Genomic DNA, 24,910 nt, shown 5'->3' with positions numbered 1-24,910 from the left:
TCCTGCGCCGTTTGTCTTTTAAATTCCTCACAAATTTGGTTTATTATCTTAGCTCGGAAGCTTAGTAGCCTAATACCAGCAATGTTATTAAAGAAAACACAGACGTCGCAGTCTATTGTTTATCATGGCACTGCCTAAAAAACACAGGCTATTCTTAACTGATTCCAAAGGTGCTGTTTACACAAGTAAAAACTTAAGTATAAGTCCATATTGTTAGTCAAACAAATTTTTAATTGCCTACAGAAAATACAATCACTTGAATGTGGCAGACCTCGTAAAATTCTATAAAATATAATAAGCTGATGACAGCCGAGTCGGCTCTTGAACTCGCTGAGTATGTGGCACATAAGGGCCATAAATTTTCATTTTAATTGCTCTTCATTTAGATTAGACCAACATAATTGTGTCGTTATAAAATCAATTTTATTTCAGCGCCCACAAAAATGCCAACGGAAACTGTGCTGTGTTGTCTCGTCTAGAGATCGAAATCACTCCATTTCATTTAACGAAGTGAAAAATATTTGAAATTGTAAAAAAGTGTTTTTAAATGCATAGGCCCATAAAATCAAATCAAAAAGCTTTAAAGTGTAAAAACAACAAATCACTCAAGATGACCTCGGACACCAATGGAGTCTTGACAACAGATAATGACACCCGAAATCTGTTCAATTTTGTTCTTGTGCAACATGATCTTGCTTCAACGAATTTGGTTATCAGTGAAAATATTTATAGTCCATGAATATTTTTAAAAAGTATAATTAGCGCGTCCGCGACAACACATTCAAATTTTTAAAAATATTTCATTAGCGCACAATTGTGAGCAAATTTATGTAGCCACCACCAAGTGAATAATTTAAGCAAAACCAAAAGAATAAATAAATTCAGAGGGTGAAAAAGAAAGCCAGAAGCAGAAAATTTTACAGCCTAGCAGACGCTGAAACAATAGAATTTTAACAAGAAACATAATTTATTGCCACTTAAGTCATAAATATATTTTTAATTTCGACCAATTCACATTTACAACGCTGCCAGCAACAATCGGGCTAAGATCATCTTACCCCTTTGTGGATACCCTTTAGATGAAGTATATTGAACCATGGCAAATAAAATGAGCTTTTTTGAATAAAAAACTGCACAACTTTTTGTACATTTTAAATAAATAGTATTTACATATTAATGATAAGTTGATGTATATAAGCCGTAAGTAATTATAAGATTATTATAAGTAAAATAGGTATGCCGTTTTAATAGGTATGCCGGTTACCTATATTCGGAAGTTCGTTTCTTGTTCGTATAGTTTTGGCTTGGTAGTGGTCTGAAAAAGGCTGGTTAGGGAAGGGCAGAAACAAAAGAAATGAAATACTGAAAGTCTTAAATTTACGTCGCGTTGACTGTTTATTTTCCTTTTGCCGCTTTCATGAATCTTCCAGTTTATTATTGTTGTCTGTTCTGTGGAGCTTCTGGCTTTGCCGCCACTAATTCTGGTAGCCAACGAAAACTTAACACTCAAAAGGTAGTAAGAACAGAATTGAAAAAAGCGGGTCGTAGGAAGGGCCAGTTAATTACAGGTTGCCACAATGGCTCCCAAAAACATATGCTAAATAGTTGCGCCGCTCAGAATAAATAAAATACATGTTATATAATGCCAATAAAAGTTACACAGAGCCCTCTGAATAAATGTATGTATATAACATATGGAGTATGGAAAACCTTCTTCGGTTATATTTTGATGGTATTTTTATTTCATCATTGGCTTAATGAACAAAAGCCGAAAAGGTTTCTAAACGGCATGGAGGAGACAAATGTATCTCGTTTGAGCGCAAAACACAAATGTTTAAAACAATAATAAATTATCTTTGTTGTTGCTGCTGGCTCTCTTTGCCTTTTATCGCTTGATAATCGCTGGTCATTAGTCATTTTGGCCTCAACCTCAAGTATTGTGTGTTTTCTATATAGCGAATGTATCTGTATCTTTGTATCTGCTGTCGGTTTCCCTCTGTCTGCCCGCCAGCCTGGGCCACGCCAAAAAGAGTAATGTGAGCAACAACACGGTGGCAGCTGCTGCTTTTGCTTTTGCTTTTCTGTTGCTTTTGCTTTTCGGTTGCTTTTGCTTTCTTGTTGCTTTTGCTGTTGCTGTTGCTGTTGCCGTAGCCGTTGACGGTGTTGTGTTTTGCCTCTTCATTTGGAGCCGGGAAACCAGCAGAAGCAGAAGCAGCAGCAGCCACTCCGTTTAATAAATCGTGTACTGTCGCCTTTTATTGTTGCGGCAATGTTTCAAATTTTATTTATTTATCTGCTGCCGCTGAATTGGCTTAATAATGTGGCCATCGGACAGCAGCAAGAGCCACAACAGCCACAACAACCACAGCAGCAGGTCAAGCCCATATTTAGCAACTTCTGACTCTGCCTCTGACTATATCACACTTAACAGGCGGTTTAAGCCAATCGCTTATCTTGACATTGCATGAAATATGTATTCCCTTTCGAGGCCTCGCTGTAAAGCTTATTTCAGAGGCTTATAGCGTGTGTGGAGTTGCGGCATGTATACCCACTCATTTACATTTCTGAACAATTTTGTAGAACACATCCCATGCTCACACGATACTTATTCATTTTTAGAAGACTAGACTGTTTTATAGGGCATTCCTTAGTCGACTTCGACTGCAGACTTGGCCCGTCGCACAAACTTTAAGCTGACAGCTTGACATTAATAATTAATATTAAAGTACAAAGAAAACGAAGTAAAATTAACGCACAATCGATTAAACAGAGATCGTAGAAATTCATCACCGGATTTGTCAACGAGCATTTCCGATAAATGAGTTATCTGCGAATGGCGATTACCGCTGACGGCTTTCTGCCAGTGACCTGATTTTACCAATCAGCCCACGCTGTGAAGTGAACAAACCCTTCCGGCCAGTCGGCATTTTCTTGCCACTGGTAATTTACAATCTAGATCTAACGTAAGCAAAGCCGCCACTGACCGGTGTCACATATATCACTGATATATCTATCAATAAAATATTAGCGCCAAGCTCCCCCGAAAAACACATACTCGTTGTGTCGGTGTCGGCGGCTGGCCTTTGAAGTGTGGCACAGTGAAATCGGGAAATCGGCTTGGCTCAAGGTATTTCGTTTTTTGTCGCTTTCCAGTTGTTTCCGCTGGCTTTTTGGCCAGGTTCTGGTATTCCTTTTGGGTGGCTCGCTGGGTGCAGTAATAATCACAGCTGAAGTATTTATGCCGCGGCTTCAGTTGGAAGGCCTTGCAGGGCCATAAATTCTCAGCGAGATTTAATATATTTTTTCATTACATATATTTGTTTATAGATACCAATGGACGTATATTTTTTGTCCATTCCCATATCATATTTTATTCCCTGTTTCCCGGCTGTAATTTATGGCTACGCGTTCTTTGTAGTATCTTTATAGGCTTAAAATAAAAGGGGTTGGGGGTACATAACTCAAAGTGGGTACGCTTTTGTTCGCTACAAAAATTAATGAAAATATTTAATTGATAAAAATGGGGCTCAAAACCTTTAACATGATAATATGCCACGGCTTCAACTTGTGGCTCAACCGAAACCATTCCAAATCCGCCACCTTACTACAAGATCTTGTTTACCACGCCCAAAACAAATCCGAAATAAATGCCCACCGAGTGCCCGTTGACAGTTGTCGTCGTGTCAGCTACAAATGTCATTTTCAAAAACATTTTACACAAAATCTGGAAAGAAGACTGAGATGGTAAATGAACAAGATGGGCGATCACAGCCAACCGCCCATATAATGTAAGATAATACTGAACCTGAAAGGGATGGGCATGTGTATGTGTGATTTTGTTTGTGGAGCCCAGAGGGAAAGTGTCAAACGCAACATTATGAAAATGACACGAGGAAGCCATAAATATTAAAACAAAGCAGCCTAACAGCAGCAACAATGTCACAACACAGCATGGGACATTCGAAGAGGAGGGACCCTGGACCGACTCGCAGCGGGGGCGTGAATTTCACAGAAAAAAAGCAGAAAAGAAGTAAGAAATAAGAAATAAGACTACGGAAAATTATTAAGGAGTTGACAGTTGACATCGGGCACACAGACTTAAAGATACAAATGTATCCGCTAGTCACTTACCAACAGTGGGCCCCCGCTGGATGTCACATCTGTGTCACTTTACGCATGATTGACGCCCCAAATGGGTGTGCCGCCCTAAGGAGCGGCAACTTGAGCCGAGAATACGAAAAATTGTAATGGCTTTGGGTGTAATTTATAACAAAACTGTTAATTAGCTGCGACGACAACACTGACATCAGTCAGCTGCTGTGCTGTTGCGTTTAATTTATGGCCAAGTGGTCTCATGCGAGTGGGTCTCGCCACCTATTAGAACTTGTTCCAACTCTCCGGACTCTTGGCTGGCCCTGGAAGTCCCCTAGTTTTGGTATCCCCTTGGTATCTATCTGCACAGGCAAAAAATATAATAAACATCTGAACGCGGAATTGAATTTATTACAAAAAGCAAAACACAAAGTATAAATGGCCATGAATGGTTAAGGGTATTATCAGTTGTACAATGGCAAAGTTCGCGAATGCTAATCTCTGGCTAATCTCAAACGGCACTTCATAAATCACGGAATAAATCACCGAATCTTAAACGTCAACTTGCCAGTGCAATAATATATCAATCTGCCAAGGAAAATCACAGCACCCAACAGCTGTCGACATTGTATAGGGCCACAAATAATCCTCCTGCAATCTCAGTCAGCTATTATAAATTATTTATGGGCGGTGGTCCGCTTTAGCAGTATTGCTGCAAATACTCTGATTATTCTGAAACTTGATTAATAAATAAATAAAAATAGTTCCTACGTCGACAATATATTTTTAAAGATTTTTGTCTAATTCCACGTTTCTGTTTTGATCATAAACTATCAAAATTGCTTTTCATGTCGCATAATCTTGAACATCTTTATATGCGTCTCGGACAATAAAATCGGTTTTACGACTTTATAGCAATAACCATCCCACAAGTTGTCAGCTCTGAGGTGCCAATAAATAACAAACCAATATCACAAAGGGAACAAATGGAGATTTCAATCAATTGGTTTCGTTAACCAACCATTCAAATACTCTTACTGACTTGAGGGGTGATCAATTCCCTAGAAGAGGGCATTTATAAAATTGACCGAAAGTGTTTAATTTAAATATTAAGCACTTTTAAACTGCAAGCGAACTTAAAACTTAAAATAACACATTTGTCGGGAAACCTCTTGAAAGAAATCACAACCACCGATCATAAATTTAGACAGGTGCGAGCTCCAAAGTCACAAGATACCATAAAGGTTTTGCCATGGTATAAGCCTTGCCATATATATATTTATATTTATGGCTTTGAACAGCCCCATTATTGTAGAGTATTAATAATTATGACTCAACTTCTGATAGCTCGACTGTATGGCACGAAATGCAGCAATAAATCGATGGAAATTTTACTTTATTCCGTTTATTTTTTTTTTTTTGGAAAGTTTTATAAATAACAGGACCTATACTACGTTATTAGATTATCTAATTGTTTTTGTTTAAATAAGTTACTGTAAGAACATTAATCAATGCCGAATTGATTATTCATGATGTTTATGTTTTAACTTTCTGTAGTCTAACAAAAATCAAAGAATGCGCTATACGCGGTACATTTTTAATTTCCTTTAAATATTAAATATCATACAAAAATCAAAAAAATCAAAACATTTTTTGAAACCTGGTGTAGTGCGTTTTATAGTGTCGGAAAGGCTTTATTCTACATGGTACATGTATTTCAACGAATCTAGCATACCCTTTGTCTCTGCAAGTACCTCGAATAAAAACAAATGTACTAATCAAATAAAAATATGAAATAAATAAAAAAACGATTTGACTTGGGCTCGTCCGGGATTTGAACCCGGGACCTCCCGCACCCTAAGCGGAAATCATACCCCTAGACCAACGAGCCAGTTGAACGGCGGGCTCCAAGCCGCCAACTTCAGTGCATCGAAAGATCTCTTGGCCAGAAAACAAAAGAGTTGGAGCGATTGCTCCCCATTCAGAGACCTACTATTTTTAACGAAAAGTTGCTGAGTTTGTTGTTGAGTTGGTTTTTGGGTTTGGTGTTCCGCTGCTTTTGCTGCCTTTCAAGTTGATTTTGCTTTTATGGCTGCCGTTCGGAGGCGCCGCACGAGTGTTGACATCCAAAACAGATTGTTTAACATGGACAGCAGGTCAAAACAAAGAAATGCGTGGCATGTAAATAAATTCAATTGGGTACGAACGACAGCAACAACAACAGCTTAAACGGATTCAAAACTTGATTAATAATCCACAGTTAATGGGAAAAAGGAGGGTGAAATTATATGCCATAAATTACGCCTACACAGGCTTATCAATAAATGTTATTTACATATTCTTCGGTTTCATACGATTCAATCATAAAAAGCAACTTTGGCATGCTTTATTCATTTTGATATCTGATATCCTGCTCTTTTATCATGCTGTTTTCGTATAAATATACACAATTCCATTGGGGTCTGCATACTTTTCCATTGTATCCAACTCAAAATGCTCCACCATATTAAAATCCCTGGGCAATCTAAAATCAAGAACTCGCACTTCGCCACTTCATTTGCCAACACTGATTGCTGAGTATTGATAAGTCTACCCCCTTCGCGACCCGACCCTGCGGAAAAGCATATTCCCACATTCGTATTGGGGCCAAACGGCTGTGTTCGCAACGAATCAAAATCAAATCAGAAACAACATTCAAGTGGGTTGAAGGGGGAATGGGTACAGACATTGAAAGAATCCGCTGGAAATTGAAACAATTGAGAAAACGTTGTCGTTGATCGCTTGACAGCTGAATGCGATAATTTCAAATCAAATCAATTGAATATTGTCACAATTAATTTATTTATGAGATACACTCGAAATATCGCCATTGATTTTCATTGTTGCTGTGCCTGATTGTTGCTTAACTTTGAGTAGTCAGGTTGGTTTCAGATTTTGATATTTCTGAGGCATATTGTCTGTGAATAATGTTCGTCATGTCGCATTGTCAGCAAATTTATTTTTATATATACCAACATACCCGTCTATATGCGTTTGAGTCGCTCATTGAATGGCAATTGATTTTTTTACACACATTGTTGGTACAAATGTGATTTTTATTGATTTTTAATTTTCAGCTTGGGTGTTTTATGGCTGTTGCCGGCGACTGTTTTATTAAGGCTTGCCCAATCAAGTTATTTCCCCCACCCCTGATGAAATTGAAATTTGCCTTTGATTTGATTTTTTGGGCTGAATTCGAATCGCTGCATACAAATTAAGTGCGCTTAAAATGCAACAAGCAATGCAAATTAATAGTACTAATTTGAATTGCAAATGTGTTGAGTGAGATGGGAAAACCAGATCTCTTCGAGTGCATATTTAAAAAGATCGAGAATTCATGGAAACAAAATTCCGAATGCATCAGAATATTTAGTTTTAAAAACAATTCCATTCCAAATATTTAAAAAGGATAACCTATTTTTAAAGATATTTGTTCTTCCTTTCCTTTCTAGATGTTTCCATTTCACATCAGTAATACTTCTTAGAAGCAGTTCAGTGCTCGGAATTATAAGCTCCTTAAACATTTCTAAGTATCAACAAAGTGGAGCGAATTAGACCTTGATATGGTTTCCACAATTTGTCACTCAGCCTCATGTAAATATAATGGAAAACCGAGCGGAGCATTATCAGCAATATTTATGACCCATAAGCGAGCTAGCCAAACAGCGGAGATAACCGAAGCGAAATTATGGCCCAAAGAGAAGTTTTCCAGCTGTAAAAGAGGTTGTTTCGAAAGAAAAGAGTTGTGGATTATGCTTCTAAAAATGGTTTTTTCTTGTATATTTCTCAGTTTTATACGAATGTGTTGTATGTATATTAAGTTACTTTTGTTTGATATTCCGTGGCTTCTCGTGTAGATCGTATTGTGGTTTGCGTACATCAAGGAGTAAATAGCAAATCTAGTTTTATATTTATAGAATTTACACACAGTACATAATTATATGAAATATTCATTTTTATTTTTCGTAATTATTATTTTTTTTTTCATTTTTTATCTCTGATTGGTTGGTATTACAAATATTCATTACGCTTACTTTACATATAAGTTGACTTAAAGAACATTATTTCAATTGTTGGTTTCTTGTATGCTTGCAGATAATCGTAATCGTAATCGTAATAATAGTTAATAGAACTTAAAGCGAAGTTAAACTAAAACAATGTTTGAACATCTCAGCAATGGGTTCTTCGTTAACAAAATTGGAAGTTGTAGAATGCGTTCTGGCTAAGACTTAAAAAACTTTGGTTGAACTTTGAGAACAAATGGAAGTGAGTAAACTTCGTGTTGGCTGCACTCCTTTTTACCTATGTAGACAATGTAGACATTTACGATGATAGAAGAGTGATCCTGCTATTTTTGCGTCTGCTACTGCTCTTTAGGTGGTTGATTATTTTCTGTTTGCGAAACTTAAGTGTAACTAGCGCTCTTTAAACTACAGTTTAGTATCACAGAATAGCGCAAAAGCCAGAGATGTGTGTCAGCCTTTGCAATCGTTTTGTGTTTTAATCTTTTTTGTTTTCTATGAAATTATCTCAAACAGGGTTTGGAAACGGTTTCATCCTATATCTCTGGTTGTCTCTTCAATGTAATCCCCTTTTTTTTTTTGGTATCTAACTTTTGTGAAAGTCACTTCACTGATGAGCCGCTCCCATCCTCTGGCCGTACATGGCGTATGGCGAGTAGTAGGGTCCCAGAGCAGCTGCCGCAGCCGCTGCGGCGGGATTGAAGGCTCCAGCGGCGCCGAAGGGCGAGGGTCCTCCGGCCATGGCGCCTGGTGGTGGCTTGGCGTAGGGATGATACCTCGCCGCTGCCGCAGCCGCCGACATGGGGCTCAGTGGTGGCGTGGGATAGCCAGCCCGCAGAGCCGATGGCGGGAATAGGGTTCCCAGCAGGGATTGAGCCTGCGATTGGGCCAAGGCCGCCGCAGCAGCCGCCGGATCGGAGAGGTTGCCCGTGTGGGTGCGCAGGTGGGAGAAGAGCTCGTCGGAGGTCTGGAACCGCTTGCCGCAGTAGGCATCGCCCACCACCCAACTGCACACGTAGGGTGCCGAGCGGGCTGCCGCCGCGTTTGCCGCAGCCGCGGCCGCCGCCTGGGAGTACGGATGAGCTGGTGGCAGTCCGGCGGCACTGGCCATGGCCAGGCCGTATTTCTGGTGCTCGCACTGGGTGCATCCGGCGGGGCAGGGGGCGCCCATGAGCATTTGTTGCGTGTGCGCCGAGTAGGGACAGCCCTGGCAGTACGGATCCTTGCAAACGGGCACTATGGCCTCTCCGCCAGCTGGTGTCTTGATGCGCTGGTAGCTGATGTACGGATTGGGCTGTCCGGCTGGTCCGCCGCCGGGAGCCCCTCCTGGATACACTCCATTGGCGGCCACCGCCAACATGGCGGCGTGGTGGTGTGAGAATCCTCCGGCAAAGGGTGGCCGGAAAGCGGGATTGGCGTGCTGCTCCATTCCGGGCGGGCAGCACAGGGCGGACAGGGGATTCAGGCCATAGGGTCCGGCGGCCTTGTAAGCCGCTGCTGCTGCTGCTGCCGCCGCTGCCATGCTGCTCATCTCCTTGGGATGCTGGGCGGTGCCGTTGGCATTGTTCAGCACCTCCATGCCGGAGCGCACAATGGGACTGGCGCCGCGTTGCGACGATCCCGACGGGGAGACAGTCTTCCGGCTGGATGAGGAATCGTGCGCGGAGATCTCCACCTTGCCGCCATCTGTGGGCGTGGCATTGGATTTGCTGCGCGATGGCACTCGCTCCTGGGCGGACGAGGAGTTCTTGGAGCTGGGACGCGTGGGTTCCGCCTCCAGAGAGGAGCTGCTTTTGAAGGAGTTCTGGTTCTGGTGGCTCAGCACATTGGTCTCGTAGGGCTTAAAGGCCAGCTTGATCTCTCCGGTGCTGGTGTTACCCAGACTTGTGCTGGTTGCCGTCGAGCTGATTGGAGTGCTCGACTTGGGCGATTTGGCCTGGCCGGAGGGCGACTTGGCTGCCGAGATCTCAGCACTGCTCGAGGAACTCGATGAGTTCGACGACGAGGAGCAGGCTCCGGGCTTTGTCTTGTTCTTGTCCATCGCCAACAGGGGTTTCACCGCCGACGAGTCCGCTCCAATTTGGGAGCAAGTCTGTGCGAGCAGAGCCAAGGGACTCTTTTTGGCGTCCATCTGTTGTGAATGAAATAAAAGTGAAGAGTTCGAATTAAGTTTTTTGTTATCTAAATATTTTTATGAGTTTATAGTAAGCACAGAGTTCTGGTTGATATTGATTTTAATTTGAAGATAAGTGATTCTAAGTTATATCCAGAAGAAAATCTATATTGTTCCAACATTTTAACTTTTCAAAATCTTTGTAGATTATACTGAGCCTTCTGAACTATCCGAATTTAATTATTTAATAATTTGCGGCCTTTCTAAAATGAACCTAGTCAATACTAACCGTCGTTGGCAATGGGGCCAGATAATCCGGTTGAAGGTACTGGTTGTTACCGATGGTAACAACGCCGCCGCCTCCTTCCAAGACAACCATTTCAGTTGCTTAGTGTGGTTTCTCGAGGGTAATCCACGTGAGATGCGAGACAAGGCTACAAATGCGTAGCTTTGCTTCGGCGACGATGAGGTTAATCCACAGAAATGCGTCGGCAAACGTTGGTTAATCCAAAGAAATTCGGCGATTTAACACTTGTAGTTTTGAGCAGAGAATTTAACTCTGGTCTGTGTAGCACTTTTTCAATTTGCTGGCCAAGCGATTTGTGTTTTGGCTCTGTTTTCACTTTTTCACTCGAAACGAAACACTCTCGATCGGTGACCACAGTTGACTGGCGTTTCTTATTATTGTTGGCTATGTGTCTTGCCACTCGAATGGTTTTCAGGTTTTCCGAACACGTCTGAACGCTGCGAAGTCTAAACTCGAATTGAATTCAACGACTGCCGCCGCGAGTGTAACTGCCCTCGCAGCGAAGCGTTCGTTCTCACGCGAGAGCGCTCTCTCCGGCGAGCAGCGCTGCACACTTTGGCTTGCTGCCTGCGTTAGAGGAGCGCCGCCTGCTGTGTGCGAGCGAGATGCACTGTGCGTAATTTTCAAATATGGCGTACTTTTTGCCCAATCACAATCGCATGCGCCTTGCAATGGAAGCCAAGACAGGTTTTCGCTCTCTCGCTCTCTGACTTGGCTCGATGCATAATCATTATCATATGGCTGCACCACGGCAACACTCGTCGAGAGAGCAACAGTTGAGCGCTGAGAGCGCCGCTCAGTGGCACTGAGTTTCGTTGTTGTTGCTGCTTTGGGGGGCACATTAATTTTATCTTGGCACATATGTCACGCTCACTCTCCCTCTCTTTGTCTCTCTGGGGGAACTTTTTCTTGATGGGGCTGTCAGCAGCAGCAGCGCGACGGCGGCGGCGGCGGCAGCAGCGGCGCGGCAGAGGCCTCATTGTCTTGGCACCGAGATTTGTTGCTCGGAAAAGCAAACCACTCAACACTTAAACACACTCTTCAACCATTTCCATTTCCATCGCCTCGCTTCGCTCGTTTTAATGTCATATAAAAATTAATTTGTTTGTCGCTCTCCCGCTCTCGCACGCCACCCTTCTCCCTCTGACCCACTCGCTCGCACAGCTGTTGTTGTGGCCTTTGTTTAGCGTTTTTCGATTAACTTCTGCGGTTGGTTTTCCCTCTTTTTTTTTCTGTGGCTCCTGTTTTGCTGTTTAAGTGGAAATCGTTGTTTTGTTGTCGCGTCGAAAAGTTTTTCCAAGCAATTTTTCCTCCTTACTTGGTGTGTGTGTGTGCGTGTGTGTAATTAATCTGCACATATCAAACAAGCGAATGTGTGTTGTGGCATGTTGCACTCAGAGAGTTGGTAATAGTTTAATGGTTTGGTTAACTCCGCTGCATTTTTAATCGCTCTGCAATTGGATTGAATTTTCCAGTTAGCACTTGCCTAGCTTATTTATTTGCGATCCGCACGAACCTTCGTTAATAGTTAATTCGTTATTCGCGCTGCTTGGTTTTTAGATAATTAATGCGTCTTTAATTGCATACGAAGCGGAGTTATAATTTAATTATTTTGTTCTATTATCAGGCAAGCCCTATTAAACATAATATGTATTACTATTTAAGTAGTAAGAAATTATTATTCCTCTAATCACTAAGATTAGTTTGATTTTGATCTTTCTGCTCTCTTTACCTAATCGATATTAAAATACCTATGCAATCCGAACCAAATCTGGTGGTTTTACCACAAAACTATGCATCAAGATGTTTAACTGAAGTCCCAAAGGGGATTTTTGAATATCTGACCGCTGAGAGATGTTACCTAATCATCAGGCTGAGTTTTAAGAACCCTTCAAAGCCCCTGGCAAGTAAATTAAAATCTGTGTAAATATGGGCTATAAGCCGAAAACCCAGAAGCAACACTTTTAATCCCGATTTAGAGTGTTTAAATGTTTTTCGGTGGGATTTCCTAAGCCGAAACCCGGCAGCAAAATACCTTCTAGGGTAAAACAGGTAGAGGAAAAACTCTTGGCCTTCGGCGAACTGATGGATTTATTAGTTAAGAGCGTGCTGCGATACTTTACGATACGGCTTAGACATAATTTGCGGTTTTGCGTGCAACAAAGCGAAAAAAGTGTTGCCAAAATAATGTATATATATGAATATATGCATATATATGTATATGTATATATACTGGTAGAGAGTTGGAGAGTTTACGCACACGTTCCACAGCATTTTCCCTTATTATTTGTTATTTTTTATGGCCACTTTGTCAGCGTCATAAATTCGCTGCTCCTGTATGTGAATTATTTACTAGCAAATTGCGGGAGCGGGCCGATGGTAAGTGCAAGCCGGTGGTCGGTGGTCGGGGGTGTCATATAAATAATACAAAAATATTATAAATTACACGAAGACGAAGAAATTGCCAAGCGGAAGTGCGGAACACCTTGATACCGTGACTAAAGCGATTTGCTTTCAGAGTACTGCTCACCCTGCAGCATTTCAGCGTTGATAACTTTATTTTATGCCTGCAGAGGTCTTGATGCTATGATTACGAAAAAAAACCTTTCTTTAAATTATATTAAGTTATATAAATAAGTTAATTTTGCAGCTGTATGTATGTATGCATGTATGTATGAATGTATGCTTCCAATGAAACAGTTGGTAAACTAACAACAGAGCCCTTTGAAAATCAGAATGCTAGGTTTTTATTACTATACATGACTATAATGAGAAGTTCCGAATTCGAATACTCTCGATATCTTTGCAGAAGTCGTAAAGGAAAGCGCCGAGAGATATCCAAATGTAGTGGGAGAAATTTGTAGCCGCGAAAACATTTATATGAGGAAAATAAAAAGGAAGTATACTGGATGCCACAACAACCAGAACAGCAACAAGAACAACAAACGGCGGAACGGCAGAGGCAGCACATAAAATTAACCACATATTTCTTCATTTTTATGGCATTTATTATCACAGAAATGTTTGTGTGATAAAAGCGAAGCAGCGCAAAAGGCGAACGACGATGAACGACGACGATGGCGGCGCAGTCATAAAAATGCAGCCATTTACCTTTTGATTTATGCACACCAGTGGGTGGTGGGTGGTGTGTGTTGGGTGTTGGGTGGATGGGTGGTTTGCCTGCGGCCAGAGTGGGTGGCACGCATGCAGAGCAACTGGCGAGCAAAAAGGAGCGAAAAATAATGCAATAAATTTGACATTATCTCCGGCAATATGAAGGTATATATATCCGTGAAGTGGTTCCACACTGGTGAGGGAAAGTCGTTTAACTGTCTGCGGATTTTCAGTTGACTTACGCACAAAGAAGAAACCCCAACCGACCCACGATAATTGCTTTATTTTGCCTGCTGCATATCCATTCGCGCAGTCTTAAAAAAGCTATCTTGGAAGACATATTTTTCCCTGATTGGGGTGGGAATATATGAAATTTAATGCCACAAACTTAATTACTCTGAAGATTTCTGCTTCATCTCGGCGCTATTTATCTAAACTGGCAGTTCAAAGGCCTTTGACTTTGCTTTCATACTATTTGCTTTTAGTTTACTTGATACAAATATCAGGCTTGTTCATAAGTGATTTCCCAATTTTTTACGCTTGATAAGCCATTCTGCTATTTTCCCTCATATGGCTTATGTTTCACCATAATTACTTCCGATTTGAATGCGTCTACGTGCCGTGCAGCTAGACAATAACTCACTTCGCAACGCGGAAGGGCGAAAGTGCCATTTAAAAAATTGAAAAACAAACTGCAATAAATTCAATAGAACCGTATGAAAGCGAACTAAGCAGGCACACAGAGCGACGGATCCGTAAAAAATGTATCCCGGACTCTGTGAAGGGGAAGCGGATGCAGAGCGTGTCCCGCTGCGAATCGAGCTGAATCCGAAACCCAGCTGAAGTCCGAGCTCCGCCTGCTGCCTGTCGATAATTTATCGACGGCGATTTATCTCGTAATAGTTGCCCAAAAAGGAAGAAGAATAATGGTGACATTGAAATTTTACGGTAATGCACCAAAAAAGGGGATTCTTTTTGCCAACTGCGGGTTGTGTTTGCAACACCCCCTGTGTGTGGCATCGCTTGCTGGATTAATACTGCAAATTAATCGTTGCCAATGCTCCCCTCAAAAAAGATTGGAACAATGGACACACACACACACCAAAAAAAAAAAAGAAAAAAGTGGAAATACCTACGAGTTGACACGTGCAGGATTCTAAAATGATAAATTGATGGCATCGATTTTTATTGCCATTTCGGGTATTAAGTATTAATTGCCTACAACATCCGATCTGACGGATTTGGGTCCAGGGGCGGAGATTCCTGTTGATATACGGCGGTTATTGATAAAGGTTTAAGCTAGGAAATAAATCACGTGAATTGTATTTATGAGAACGAAATAATGAGCTGTACTGAATCGCAAGGAATATAGATTTCAAGGGGTTTATAGATAGAGGAAGTACGTTCTAATGTAAAAATCATGCTTCTATACACAAATAGTCTTCAATTTAGGATTTTAGGAAACATCCATGTAGTTCCAAAGATTTACTCGTAGCACCATCTGCTAGGTACAGAATTAAATGTACTTGGCATGAATCGGTGAGTTCGGACCATTTTTCCAAATTAAACTGCAGGCAGGTCTCTAATTCCCGCAAAGGAAAATGGCAATCCGGAGTGGAACTGTCACGGCCAAATAAATGACGCGTGACTGTCGCATCTGCGAAGGAATCGATAGGAAGGTAGAAGAACAGGAGGAGTACGATGGTCCAACTGTCAGACGCAGCTTGATGCAGAAAATCACCACGAACAAAGGACACTCCGAATGTCGATGCCAATGCCAATTCCAATGCCAAGGACGAGACGAAGGCCGAGCTCGGAACGCACTTTGATAAATGCGTCATAAAATGAGCAATTATCACGTGCGTCCAGCGCAGCTGAGCGACAATTAAAAACCAAACACAGACGGCGAGGAACAGAGCATCAATAAAATTATTTGTCAAAATGTCAGGATGCACGCAACGGGAGGGAGGGGACGTCGAAGGACGCAGGACGCAGGACGACGACATCGAGGGGAGTGACTGGATGACAATGGCAGGACAGGCTGCGGGATATACGCAGAAGTGTCAACTTTGGTGGCTGGCAATGAATGACGAACCATAAATCAAGGACAATGGCCTGCCTGCCGCGATCGTCCTTAACTCAGCCTGGGCAAGTCCTCGGATGTCCTTGATTGACCGCACTCCTCGGCCGTCTTTGCCGGAGCTGAAAAATTAGCGAGTAAATCAATAAACATGGCCAGACTCTCGCCGGCTCGTTAAACTGCGTCGTTCCTTCGGAGACCATAAAAATTCAGCGTTGTCGATAGATTTCCCATGATATATAGGGCCATAATTTACGTTCTCTTTATCAAGGCGAGCACACATGGGCGGGAAGGCGGCAGGACGGCAGGCCGGCAGGACGAGTTGGCCAGGGGAAACACCTTATGGATGGCTATATCCTGTGCTCGCCAGGAAGCGCCAGTCGTTGTAGCCGTAGTCGCATTGGGACCTGGCTCAGTTGTTGTGCTCCAGCTCTGCTCTGATTGAATCGGGAAGGTCATAAAGATTTTTATGTTTGGCCATAAATATTTTGTTTGTTGTTCTGCTGATGCTCGCTGGGTACTGGGTGCTGGGTGCCTGTGCAAATGTTTTCCTCTGCTCGTTCTGTTCGATTATGATATATGGAATGGCAAGCGTTGTGAATATTTTTAGAGAACCCGTAAGTAACACAAAGAGCATGGCTTATGATGCATTGATTTATAATAGATCTGTATGAGCCAAGGTACAGAAAAAGGGGAAAAATATGATTAATATGAATAAGGTTTTGAGTGTTTAACAAGCTACGATACTTGCTCATATGCTTTTTATTGCTTCCAATAGTAGAGCTTCCACAGACTATGGCGACTTATTTGAATGCTGAGGGTATTGAAATAATTGCGATGCTCAACGCTACGCTCGATTTCAAAGCGACTGTATTTACATAAATTCAGAATCGACGCACAAGAACCACCAAAGTCGGCACTTTTGTGTGTTCTGTTCGCTTCGCTGAGAAAGACGGGCTGACAGCGAAATTCACACCTCATTTGAGGCACCTCACGCTCCAAACTCGAGAAGAGACCCATGCCCAAAGCCCAGAGCCGATAAAAACCCAAGCCCGGAGGGAAACCCAGGCAAGCCGAGACGAGTGCTAATGTTGCGCATAATAATTTTGTACTAAATTAAATAGTGTGTGGGTCGACAACGTCTGTCGGTGGTTTTTACATTTCTACATGCATATACATATATATATCTGTGTGCTTCGGATGGATCTTTCTGGTCGGGCTGTGACTTCACGTCTGGCCAACATGTTGCTGGTGCAGCGTTTTGTTCTTTTTCCGCCGCCACTTGAGCCGCAAAAGGATATAATTTAGTTTTTATTGCGCAAGGGTTTTGCCTCACTTTTCCCGTATAACTCTTCACGTTCGGAGGATTCATCAGCTATGCATGGCGTGTTTGTTCTTACTCGTACAAGGGTCCTTTACGACTGTCGGGCATTTTGTTGGACCTGTTATTTGTTATTGCTGCTCAGTCGTCGCTTCCTTTGAGCTGACTACTCATTCGCATTTCGCTCGCATCTCTCCGATTTCAGTGCTACTTTATTGATGGACCTGCGTATCGTCACGAGGTTGCATAAACTCGAAAGTAGCACTCTTTATTGTCTTTGGAATCTGGCGGCTCTTTTAAGGAAGTTTTAAAATCGATATATCTTTCGTCTTTAAACATTATGTTTATGGGATGGGCCAATAGAATTGATTTTTTAAAATGCCAGATTATTGTTTTTTTAAATACACCCTCTTAACCGCCTAAAGTAAACTCACAACTTACTTTTAATTGGCGCCCCACACTCAAAATATATTTACCGTGCCCATTGATTTGAATGTAATCGTCTTTTGAGCAGGCCATCACATAAAACCCTTTTTTGTACCGAAAGGATTTTCACCCCGTCCCGAATACAGATACTCATTCTCGGCTGCTCAGCATTACTTCTGCTTACTTTGGCAATCTATGCGAACAGAAGCGACCAGGGGCAAGCTACCCAAGTGAGACATTTGCTTGTGGGCCAAAGTGAAAGCATCTCGTTTTCATTTCATTTAAAATGCTGTCAGCACCTAACCCCAGACCCGACTTCCCCCACCATCTGCCTCCGAGACCCGGCGACGTCTTCATGTCCTTTTTTATGGCACTTTCAACGCGTCATTGAGTAAGCCGCGGCGCGCACTCATCAGCATCAACATCAGCATCAGCATCAGTGGAAGCGGAATGGACTTGGAGTGTGTTTGCAAGTGGGTGAGTGGAATGAAAGTGCTGCCCCATCCCCAACCTCAGCCGCAGAGCATTCGAGCTGAAAATGAAGACGTTTGGAATGGCGGCAAGGTGGAATCCGCAGATAGCCATCGGCACTCTTAGATACCCATCAGCAGTGCATGCTTTTATTTGTAATGATAATGGACAGCCATATAGGAGATGACATATTTCAATTTAAAGGGTATATTTCTACTGTTTTCAAATCAACTTGTTTATTGGAACTAAAGCTAGAAATGCAGACAATATCGCAATATCATTATTATATTACTAAACAAAGCCCTAATGTATTTTTAAAAATATGTGTATTTAAAATATCAAGTTTTTCATTATTCTTTTGTATTCTTTCTGTCTGCACATCTTAGTATTTAACCTAATATGTCAGTTCACAAAGCTACCCCCAGTAGAGGGTATCAAAGGACCCGGAGTGCTCGATTGAGAGCACACCGAGAACAGGCCGGACTACTTCCTCGTGCGATAGAGTGCGTTCATAATCAAATTAGAAGCGAAGCGTAAGATCAAAGGCTAGACGCGGACGACGCTCATTTAACTGAGGGCGCAAGGCGGAAAAAGTAGGCGCGACATAATGCCCGAAATGTCCAAAACACACATGCACACTGCGAGAAAAGGGTGTGGGGTTCTTAGAGGGTGCGGTGAGAGGGCCAGGTACCACGATGCGCCACAAAAGATGACGAGGGGTCTTGTCCATAGTCTTTGACAAGCTGGAGTGGAAATGACTGCGCACCCGGACCAAAGGAACCCCCGATCCGGACCAGAATCGGACCAGAATCGGCGCTGCGCCTGAAGAAGACGTCTCATTAATGACAACAAGGAGCCCGTGCAGAAGAAAAAGGTGTATTATGCACTCAACTTGAAACCTGCCTCTCTGTCAATTCCCACTCAAGTGCTTCGCTTTTTTCTCCCTTTGCTTTTTCCAGCTTGCCTCCGATTCCTCGAAAGGATCCGCAGCCGTGGCGTTGGGCATCTCATCGCATCGCATCGCATGGCATCGCATCGCTCTCGAATAATTGAAAAAGTGGATAGACAGAGGAAAACCAAATCCCCGGCCCTGGATGCGGAATGATTTTCATGTTGAATCACTGACGACGACAGGTTAAATGTTTTCATTATGAGTTCAGTTGATTCGAGTCGAGTCGAGTTGAGCCGCGGGCTGACGTCAGTTTCGCCCCATAATTGGAGCTGCACTCAAGTGCCCTCCACCTCGGGCTCCTCAATCCTTGACAGCGTCAGCCATCCTCGCTCGCCCTAATGAAAAAGTAAATTGAGTTCTCGGTAGTTGTAGTCTGTAGTCTGTTGGCTGTGATGCCGGTCGCTCGCTCGTCTGCGTTTGTTTCAAGTGCCGAGACCTCATGAGACACGCTCAATTAGTTCCCCGAATTTCTAACAATGAGGACCCCAAGAAAATTGAATGGTTCTCACAACTTCCGTCAACACTTGGGCTCAGAGGGGTCATAAACAACGCACTACAGCCAATTGCCTGGAAGCCCGGAGAAAGTTATGTGATGCCATCAAGTGCCATTTATGATATTTTAAGGGGAAGTGGAGAATTTAAATATTTTATGGTGCTATTTTTAAATACTCCATTTTGCACTTCGCCTGCACTGCAATGTAGTTGAAATTTCATTCTGATTCTACAAAGCTCATTTCACTCGGAGTGTCTGGTAAAAACTTTTATTTTTCCAACAAAACATTTGAATACTGTTTTCCATTCTAACTTTTTGTGTGCCGCGATTCCCACAGAACCTGAACCCGATCTCCCATGGAGGCCATAAAACCAAATTAACATCAACAAATGCGTTGCTGTCTCGGGCTAATTAGCTGATGTCATTTGAGTGTAACAAATGTTACAAATTTTGAAATATTAGAAGCCAACTGTCAGATGCCGGTATGAAAAGGGGTAACATCCGGCAAACTAACGCAACAACACCGAAGAACCCAAGGCGAGAACAAACAGAAAAGGAGCAGAACTTTTATTAATGTCTCAAATTACGGACAAATAAATGTTGGTAATTTTGTGGGTAATCAGTCAATTTCAGGCAAACAAAGGCATATCCAAAACCGAACGGGGGTTAACTTCCTCTATCCGACTGAACATGAAAAGGGGGTGGTGGTTGACAAGATTCATGGGCTTGGGATTATGCAGGAAGTTTGTTTAACGCACGGTTGCCCTCCACCAGCTTGTCAAAGATGGCAAAAGTCCACTTCCCAGAGCATAGTTTAACCCTTTTCCAACTTCATTTGGTTTTCACTTTTGCGGTTAGTTAAACGCTGCCAATAAATTATTTAAGCCGGAATATATTCATAAAAAAGTTCTGCTTTCTGCACTTCAAGTTGTTCAGTCCAACATGTGGCTGGGAATGGAAAGTAAAACAAATTCGTGTGTACATTTTGGTGACCTTACATTGTCAAGTGCTATACTTAAAAAAAAGTCTGTCAGGATGAGAGCTCAAATTTCTAATTGATGACATCGTTGGGTCAAGTGGTTTGATTTTTACTGTCCCAACTGAAGATTTTTAATCGCCAGCTGTCAGCATACTTTTGATTTATGGAAAATGTATTTCCTGTTCTCAGAAAAGAGCGGTGTGGCATTCTAAAAATGGCTGCCAATGTCTGTTCTATTCAAACTGAAGTTGGGTATAAAAAATCTAAATTAAATTGAAATTTTTAAGTAAACTTGATCCGGTTTATTTGGTTTTCCTAAATCATTCCACTAAGTTCTCGTAGGACTGACTGCTCCGTTGCAAATTGCAATATCATAAAGTTCATTTGTGCATCTTCCGTTTCCATCTTCCACCCCTCAGAACAGCGCCAAAGGACCTCATAAATTTCGCTTTTAATAGCATCCGCCTGTCATTGCAATCTAAATAAATTGTTAAATTTATTTACGACGAAATGTCCGCACAGTGGCGGCAGTGGGTGGGTTGGGTTCTGGTATGTGAGTGCGGCTGGAAAATATGAAAATTAACTGCCGACTAAAGCCAAATCCAGCAGCCACAACAAGGGTCGAGTGAAAGGGGGGCGGGATGGGCAAAACAATTGCGCTACATTTGCCATATGTGTGTGTATAATTTTCACTTCATGTTTGGCCGCAAAAACGCAGGCACTGCCATAAAATGCACACATACGTACCCATAGTACGGCACATACACATGGGACACTGGCAATATCCTGGAACCTGGACCCTGGTTTTTCCTGGGGTGAGATGGCATGGCCATGGCCCACGGACAATAAGGTGAAAGGGGCCACTAAATGCCACTAAATGAATTTATTTGCTGGACAGAGAGGGCGAACGAGCTGCTCAGGAAGTGGAAGTGGAAGTGGAAGTGGAGAGGCGGTCGAGCTCGAAACGTGAACATTTTGTGAGTAAATAAAGCCCAAAATGAGATTTATGCAACATGACCGACAACAGACAAAAGCGATCCCAGACCAAGTGCTGAAGTGGCGAACCCTCCCCACCATTCCCGGCATCCCTGGCATCCTTCAGCCGCAATCTCCACATCCCCCATGGACACCAGCCCACTTTTTCCGTCCGATGGCCAGTGGTTTAGTTTTTAGTGGGCACCCATTTTGTGGGCACTGTGGAATGGCAATCGCCGGAGCCAAACGCTGGCCAGGACTTGCATCCCTCTTCCTTCCTCCGCCTGGTTTCCTCCTCGGTGTGCGTGCCTTTTAGCCCAACTAATTTCTACGACACAGGGAAAGTTGGAGAGTGCAGTTGAATGAAAGGGAATTGGAATTTGAGGTACCCTGAAAAGGAAAATACAGTTTATTATTAATTATACCCGTTACTCGTAGAGTAAAAGGGTATACTAGATTCGTTGAAAAGTATGTAACAGGCAGAAGGAAGCGTTTCCGACCATATAAAGTATATATATTCTTAATCAGGATCAATAGCCGAGTCGATTTGGCCATGTCCGTCTGTCCGTCCGTCTGTCCGTCTGTCCGTCTGTCCGTCTGTCCGTATGAACGTCGAGATCTCAGGAACTACAAAAGCTAGAAAGTTGAGATTAAGTATACAGACTCCAGGGACATAGACGCAGCGCAAGTTTGTCGATTCAGGTTGCCACGCCCACTCTAACGCCCACAAACCGCCCAAAACTGCCACGCCCACATGTTTTAATATTTTTTCATTTTTGTATTGGTCTTGTAAATTTCTATCGATTTGCAAAAAAACTTTTTGCCACGCCCACTCTAACGCCCACAAAGCGCCCAAAGCTGCCACGCCCACACTTTTGAAAAATGTTTCGATATTTTTTCATATTTGTATTAGTCTTGTAAATTTCTATCTATTTGCTAAAAAACTTTTGGCCACGCCCACTCTAACGCCCACAAACCGCCCAAAGCTGCCACGCCCACACTTTTGAAAAATGTTTTGATATTTTTTCATTTTTGTATTACTCTTGTAAATTTATATCTATTTGCCAAAAAACTTTTGGCCACGCCCACTCTAACGCCCACAAACCGCCAAAAACTGTCCTTCGCACTTACACTAGCTGAGTAACGGGTATCAGATAGTCGGGGAACTCGACTATAGCGTTCTCTCTTGTTTTCATTGTGGAGAGCTGTTGTCTATATATTCTTCTACACTTACTACGTGTAAAACAGGTCGCTTTAAGTGGCTCCTCTAATAGCCATATAACTTTTTGTATAATGTATACAGATATTTTATGTGCACTTTCTTAGATTTGAGATTCCCTAACTAATTAATAGACCCGCGTGATACCCTGCCGCAAACCTGAATGCGCACATACTCACACACATATGGGGCATCCTTCTCTGGCCAGTCTGCAGTCATTTATTCTGGACAAAATTGTCACATAAATTCTACAACGTCCGAGGCATGTCGAGCGTACTTCATTTCGTATTTTATGATATTTTTCCCCCACTTCCAAACTGGTTAAAAGGAAATTTATGATCGCAGCCGAAGACAACAATGCTGCCAGTTTATTCCAGGTAAGTGAGGACTAGAACTTGATTTACGGGGCGCTTCCACAACGTAGGTGAGCTGAGCTCCCTACTGACGAAGAACGTCATAACTGGAGCGGTGCACACCCATTACCACAGTCCCGAAAAAATATGTACAAAAGTACAAGATAGCAATAAGAAAAATCTCAAAAACAGCAGAGGGTCGGAGGATGACAGGCGAGCAACGAAAAAGGCGGCAGCCAACAGCAGTTGACAACTGTCAGCTTCAGAAGGGAACGTGGAGCAGAAGACAGCAGTGCCACTGCCACTGTCACTGTTGCTTATTGTTTGGCTTTTGTTTTCCAGCCCTTTTGTTCGCATCCCCCCCTCGCCGCTCTTCCCGGTCACTGGAAATGCAATTTTATATCTTCAAATGCCCTACAGAAGCTGGATGTACTGCAGCCTTATAAGGTTTGTAAAACGAGAAGGACAGACGTTTTAATTTTTCAAACTCTTAAATTTTATTCAATATTTTCGGAATTCGTTTACCGATTTTGCTCCAAATATTAGGGTTTGTCTATGAGCTCTTTTCGGCATCAGAACTGAGTTAGAATAATGTACACTAATATTTTGTGTCATAATGCATGATTTTTGTCATTATTTCTTATCGCTATGCGGCTGCTTCCTACAACATCTGATGTACCCACTTCCAGCGTTCGTGGCCATATTTTGCACAATTTGAACTGTTTGCCGTTGACATTAGCAGAAGCTTAGTCCCCGCTGTCTCAGGGCTGTCAGAAGAGTCCTGTCGGTGTTGCCACGTCTCGGGCAGAAAACAATTCCTGACAACGGCGATGACTTCTGGGACGAAAAGCAGCAGTTGGGAGAGAAGTGGAAATGAAATCTGAAATATTGTTCTGTAAATGCGTGCCGTGTGAAGATCAGGCTCCTTCCGCTGCGAAAATGTAAATAACGAGCTGGCCATAAATAAAATTAACCCACATTAAACACAGACAATTAATTACAGGCAAATGGCATCAACTGGTAAACTGGTCCACCGGCCACCGGTCACCAGTCACTGGTCTTCGGTCACTGGTCTCTGGTCTCTGGTCAGTCAACATTTCACAGCAAATTAACACCACAAATCTGTGATGTGCTGCGATGGCCATTCCCATCATCCCATCAACCAACCACCCAAATCGTTAGAGCCGCAGAACAGACTGAATGAGACCCAAAACTCCATGGCTGACAGCTTAACTGACCATTAATTTACATTTAAATGGAAAATGGCTGAGGTGAGGAAACCGAGTGAGTAGTGGCGTACCTAAGCACAGATTTCTCATCTCGAGACTTTTCTCACACACTCACTAGCCGTACAATTTTTGGGATAAAAATTACGAGGAGGTGGAGTGCAGGGAAAACGGGGGAAATTTGCATATTTCCAACATATTTTTCTGCAGATTGTGGAACAAATTTATACTTTACGAGCAGGAACGAACCATTTTACAGTTGATTTACTTTCTACGCTTCACCAAGAATATACGTATGAAAAATATAGAGAAATATCAGAGAAAAATTCTCAAAAATTGGGTAATTTTAAAAAATGAAATAAATATCGAGTTATTTTATGTTGTTCAGTGAGAATTTGAGGAAATAATAATGAAGAGACTCTTAGATGGCACATTTTGAATTAAAATTTCATAAATATTGAAAGGAATACAAAATAATGGTAGTTACCTGGAATATATGTATATATTTTTTCGGTGAACAAAAAATTGTAAGCTTGAAGCACGAACTTTTAAAAGTAATATTATCACGATGACATATTTTCCCAACCGCAAAACTAACTTTTCTTCAATCCTTCAGACGTCATCCCCCGAACTAAGTCCTTCCCAGAAATTATGACAATGCCAAGGATGAAATACGTCTTGCTCTGGGACAAGCGTTTATTATGCAAATGGAAACCCATTTCAAGGAT

The 24,910-nt window shown here is 42.3% G+C and overlaps 1 protein-coding gene, 1 long non-coding RNA gene and 1 other non-coding gene across 5 annotated transcripts; 1 reads left to right on the top strand and 2 right to left on the bottom strand.

Moving 5' to 3' along the window:
• Positions 1–5,911: 5,911 nt before the first annotated feature.
• Trnap-agg lies at positions 5,912–5,983 on the bottom strand. Its single transcript has one exon. It is a non-coding gene; the product is annotated as a tRNA-Pro (tRNA).
• A 1,898-nt stretch (positions 5,984–7,881) lies between these two features.
• Positions 7,882–11,043, bottom strand: LOC6528234 (zinc finger protein Noc). Its single transcript, XM_002089260.3, has 2 exons — positions 10,556–11,043; positions 7,882–10,284 (listed from the first exon to the last, which is right to left on the bottom strand). The coding sequence occupies exons 1-2, from the start codon at positions 10,643–10,645 to the stop codon at positions 8,761–8,763; spliced, it is 1,614 nt and encodes a 537-aa protein (XP_002089296.1). The 5' UTR covers positions 10,646–11,043; the 3' UTR covers positions 7,882–8,760.
• Positions 11,044–11,490: 447 nt separating this feature from the next.
• Positions 11,491–24,608, top strand: LOC120320572. 3 transcript variants are annotated; one of them, XR_005560099.1, is made up of 5 exons: positions 11,491–18,859; positions 18,945–19,283; positions 23,299–23,403; positions 23,646–23,897; positions 23,960–24,608. It is a non-coding gene; the product is annotated as an uncharacterized LOC120320572 (long non-coding RNA). The 3 variants fall into 3 exon arrangements; XR_005560101.2 differs by lacking the exons at positions 11,491–18,859; positions 18,945–19,283 and adding an exon at positions 22,575–22,980 and having other exon boundaries at positions 23,699–23,897; positions 23,960–24,600; XR_005560100.1 differs by lacking the exons at positions 11,491–18,859; positions 18,945–19,283 and adding an exon at positions 22,576–22,980 and having other exon boundaries at positions 23,960–24,599.
• The last annotated feature ends 302 nt before the right edge of the window (positions 24,609–24,910 follow it).

This window comes from Drosophila yakuba, chromosome 2L (genome assembly GCF_016746365.2).
Source record: "Drosophila yakuba strain Tai18E2 chromosome 2L, Prin_Dyak_Tai18E2_2.1, whole genome shotgun sequence".
NCBI lineage: Eukaryota > Metazoa > Arthropoda > Insecta > Diptera > Drosophilidae > Drosophila > Drosophila yakuba.
This window is presented reverse-complemented; position numbering and strand designations above follow the sequence as displayed.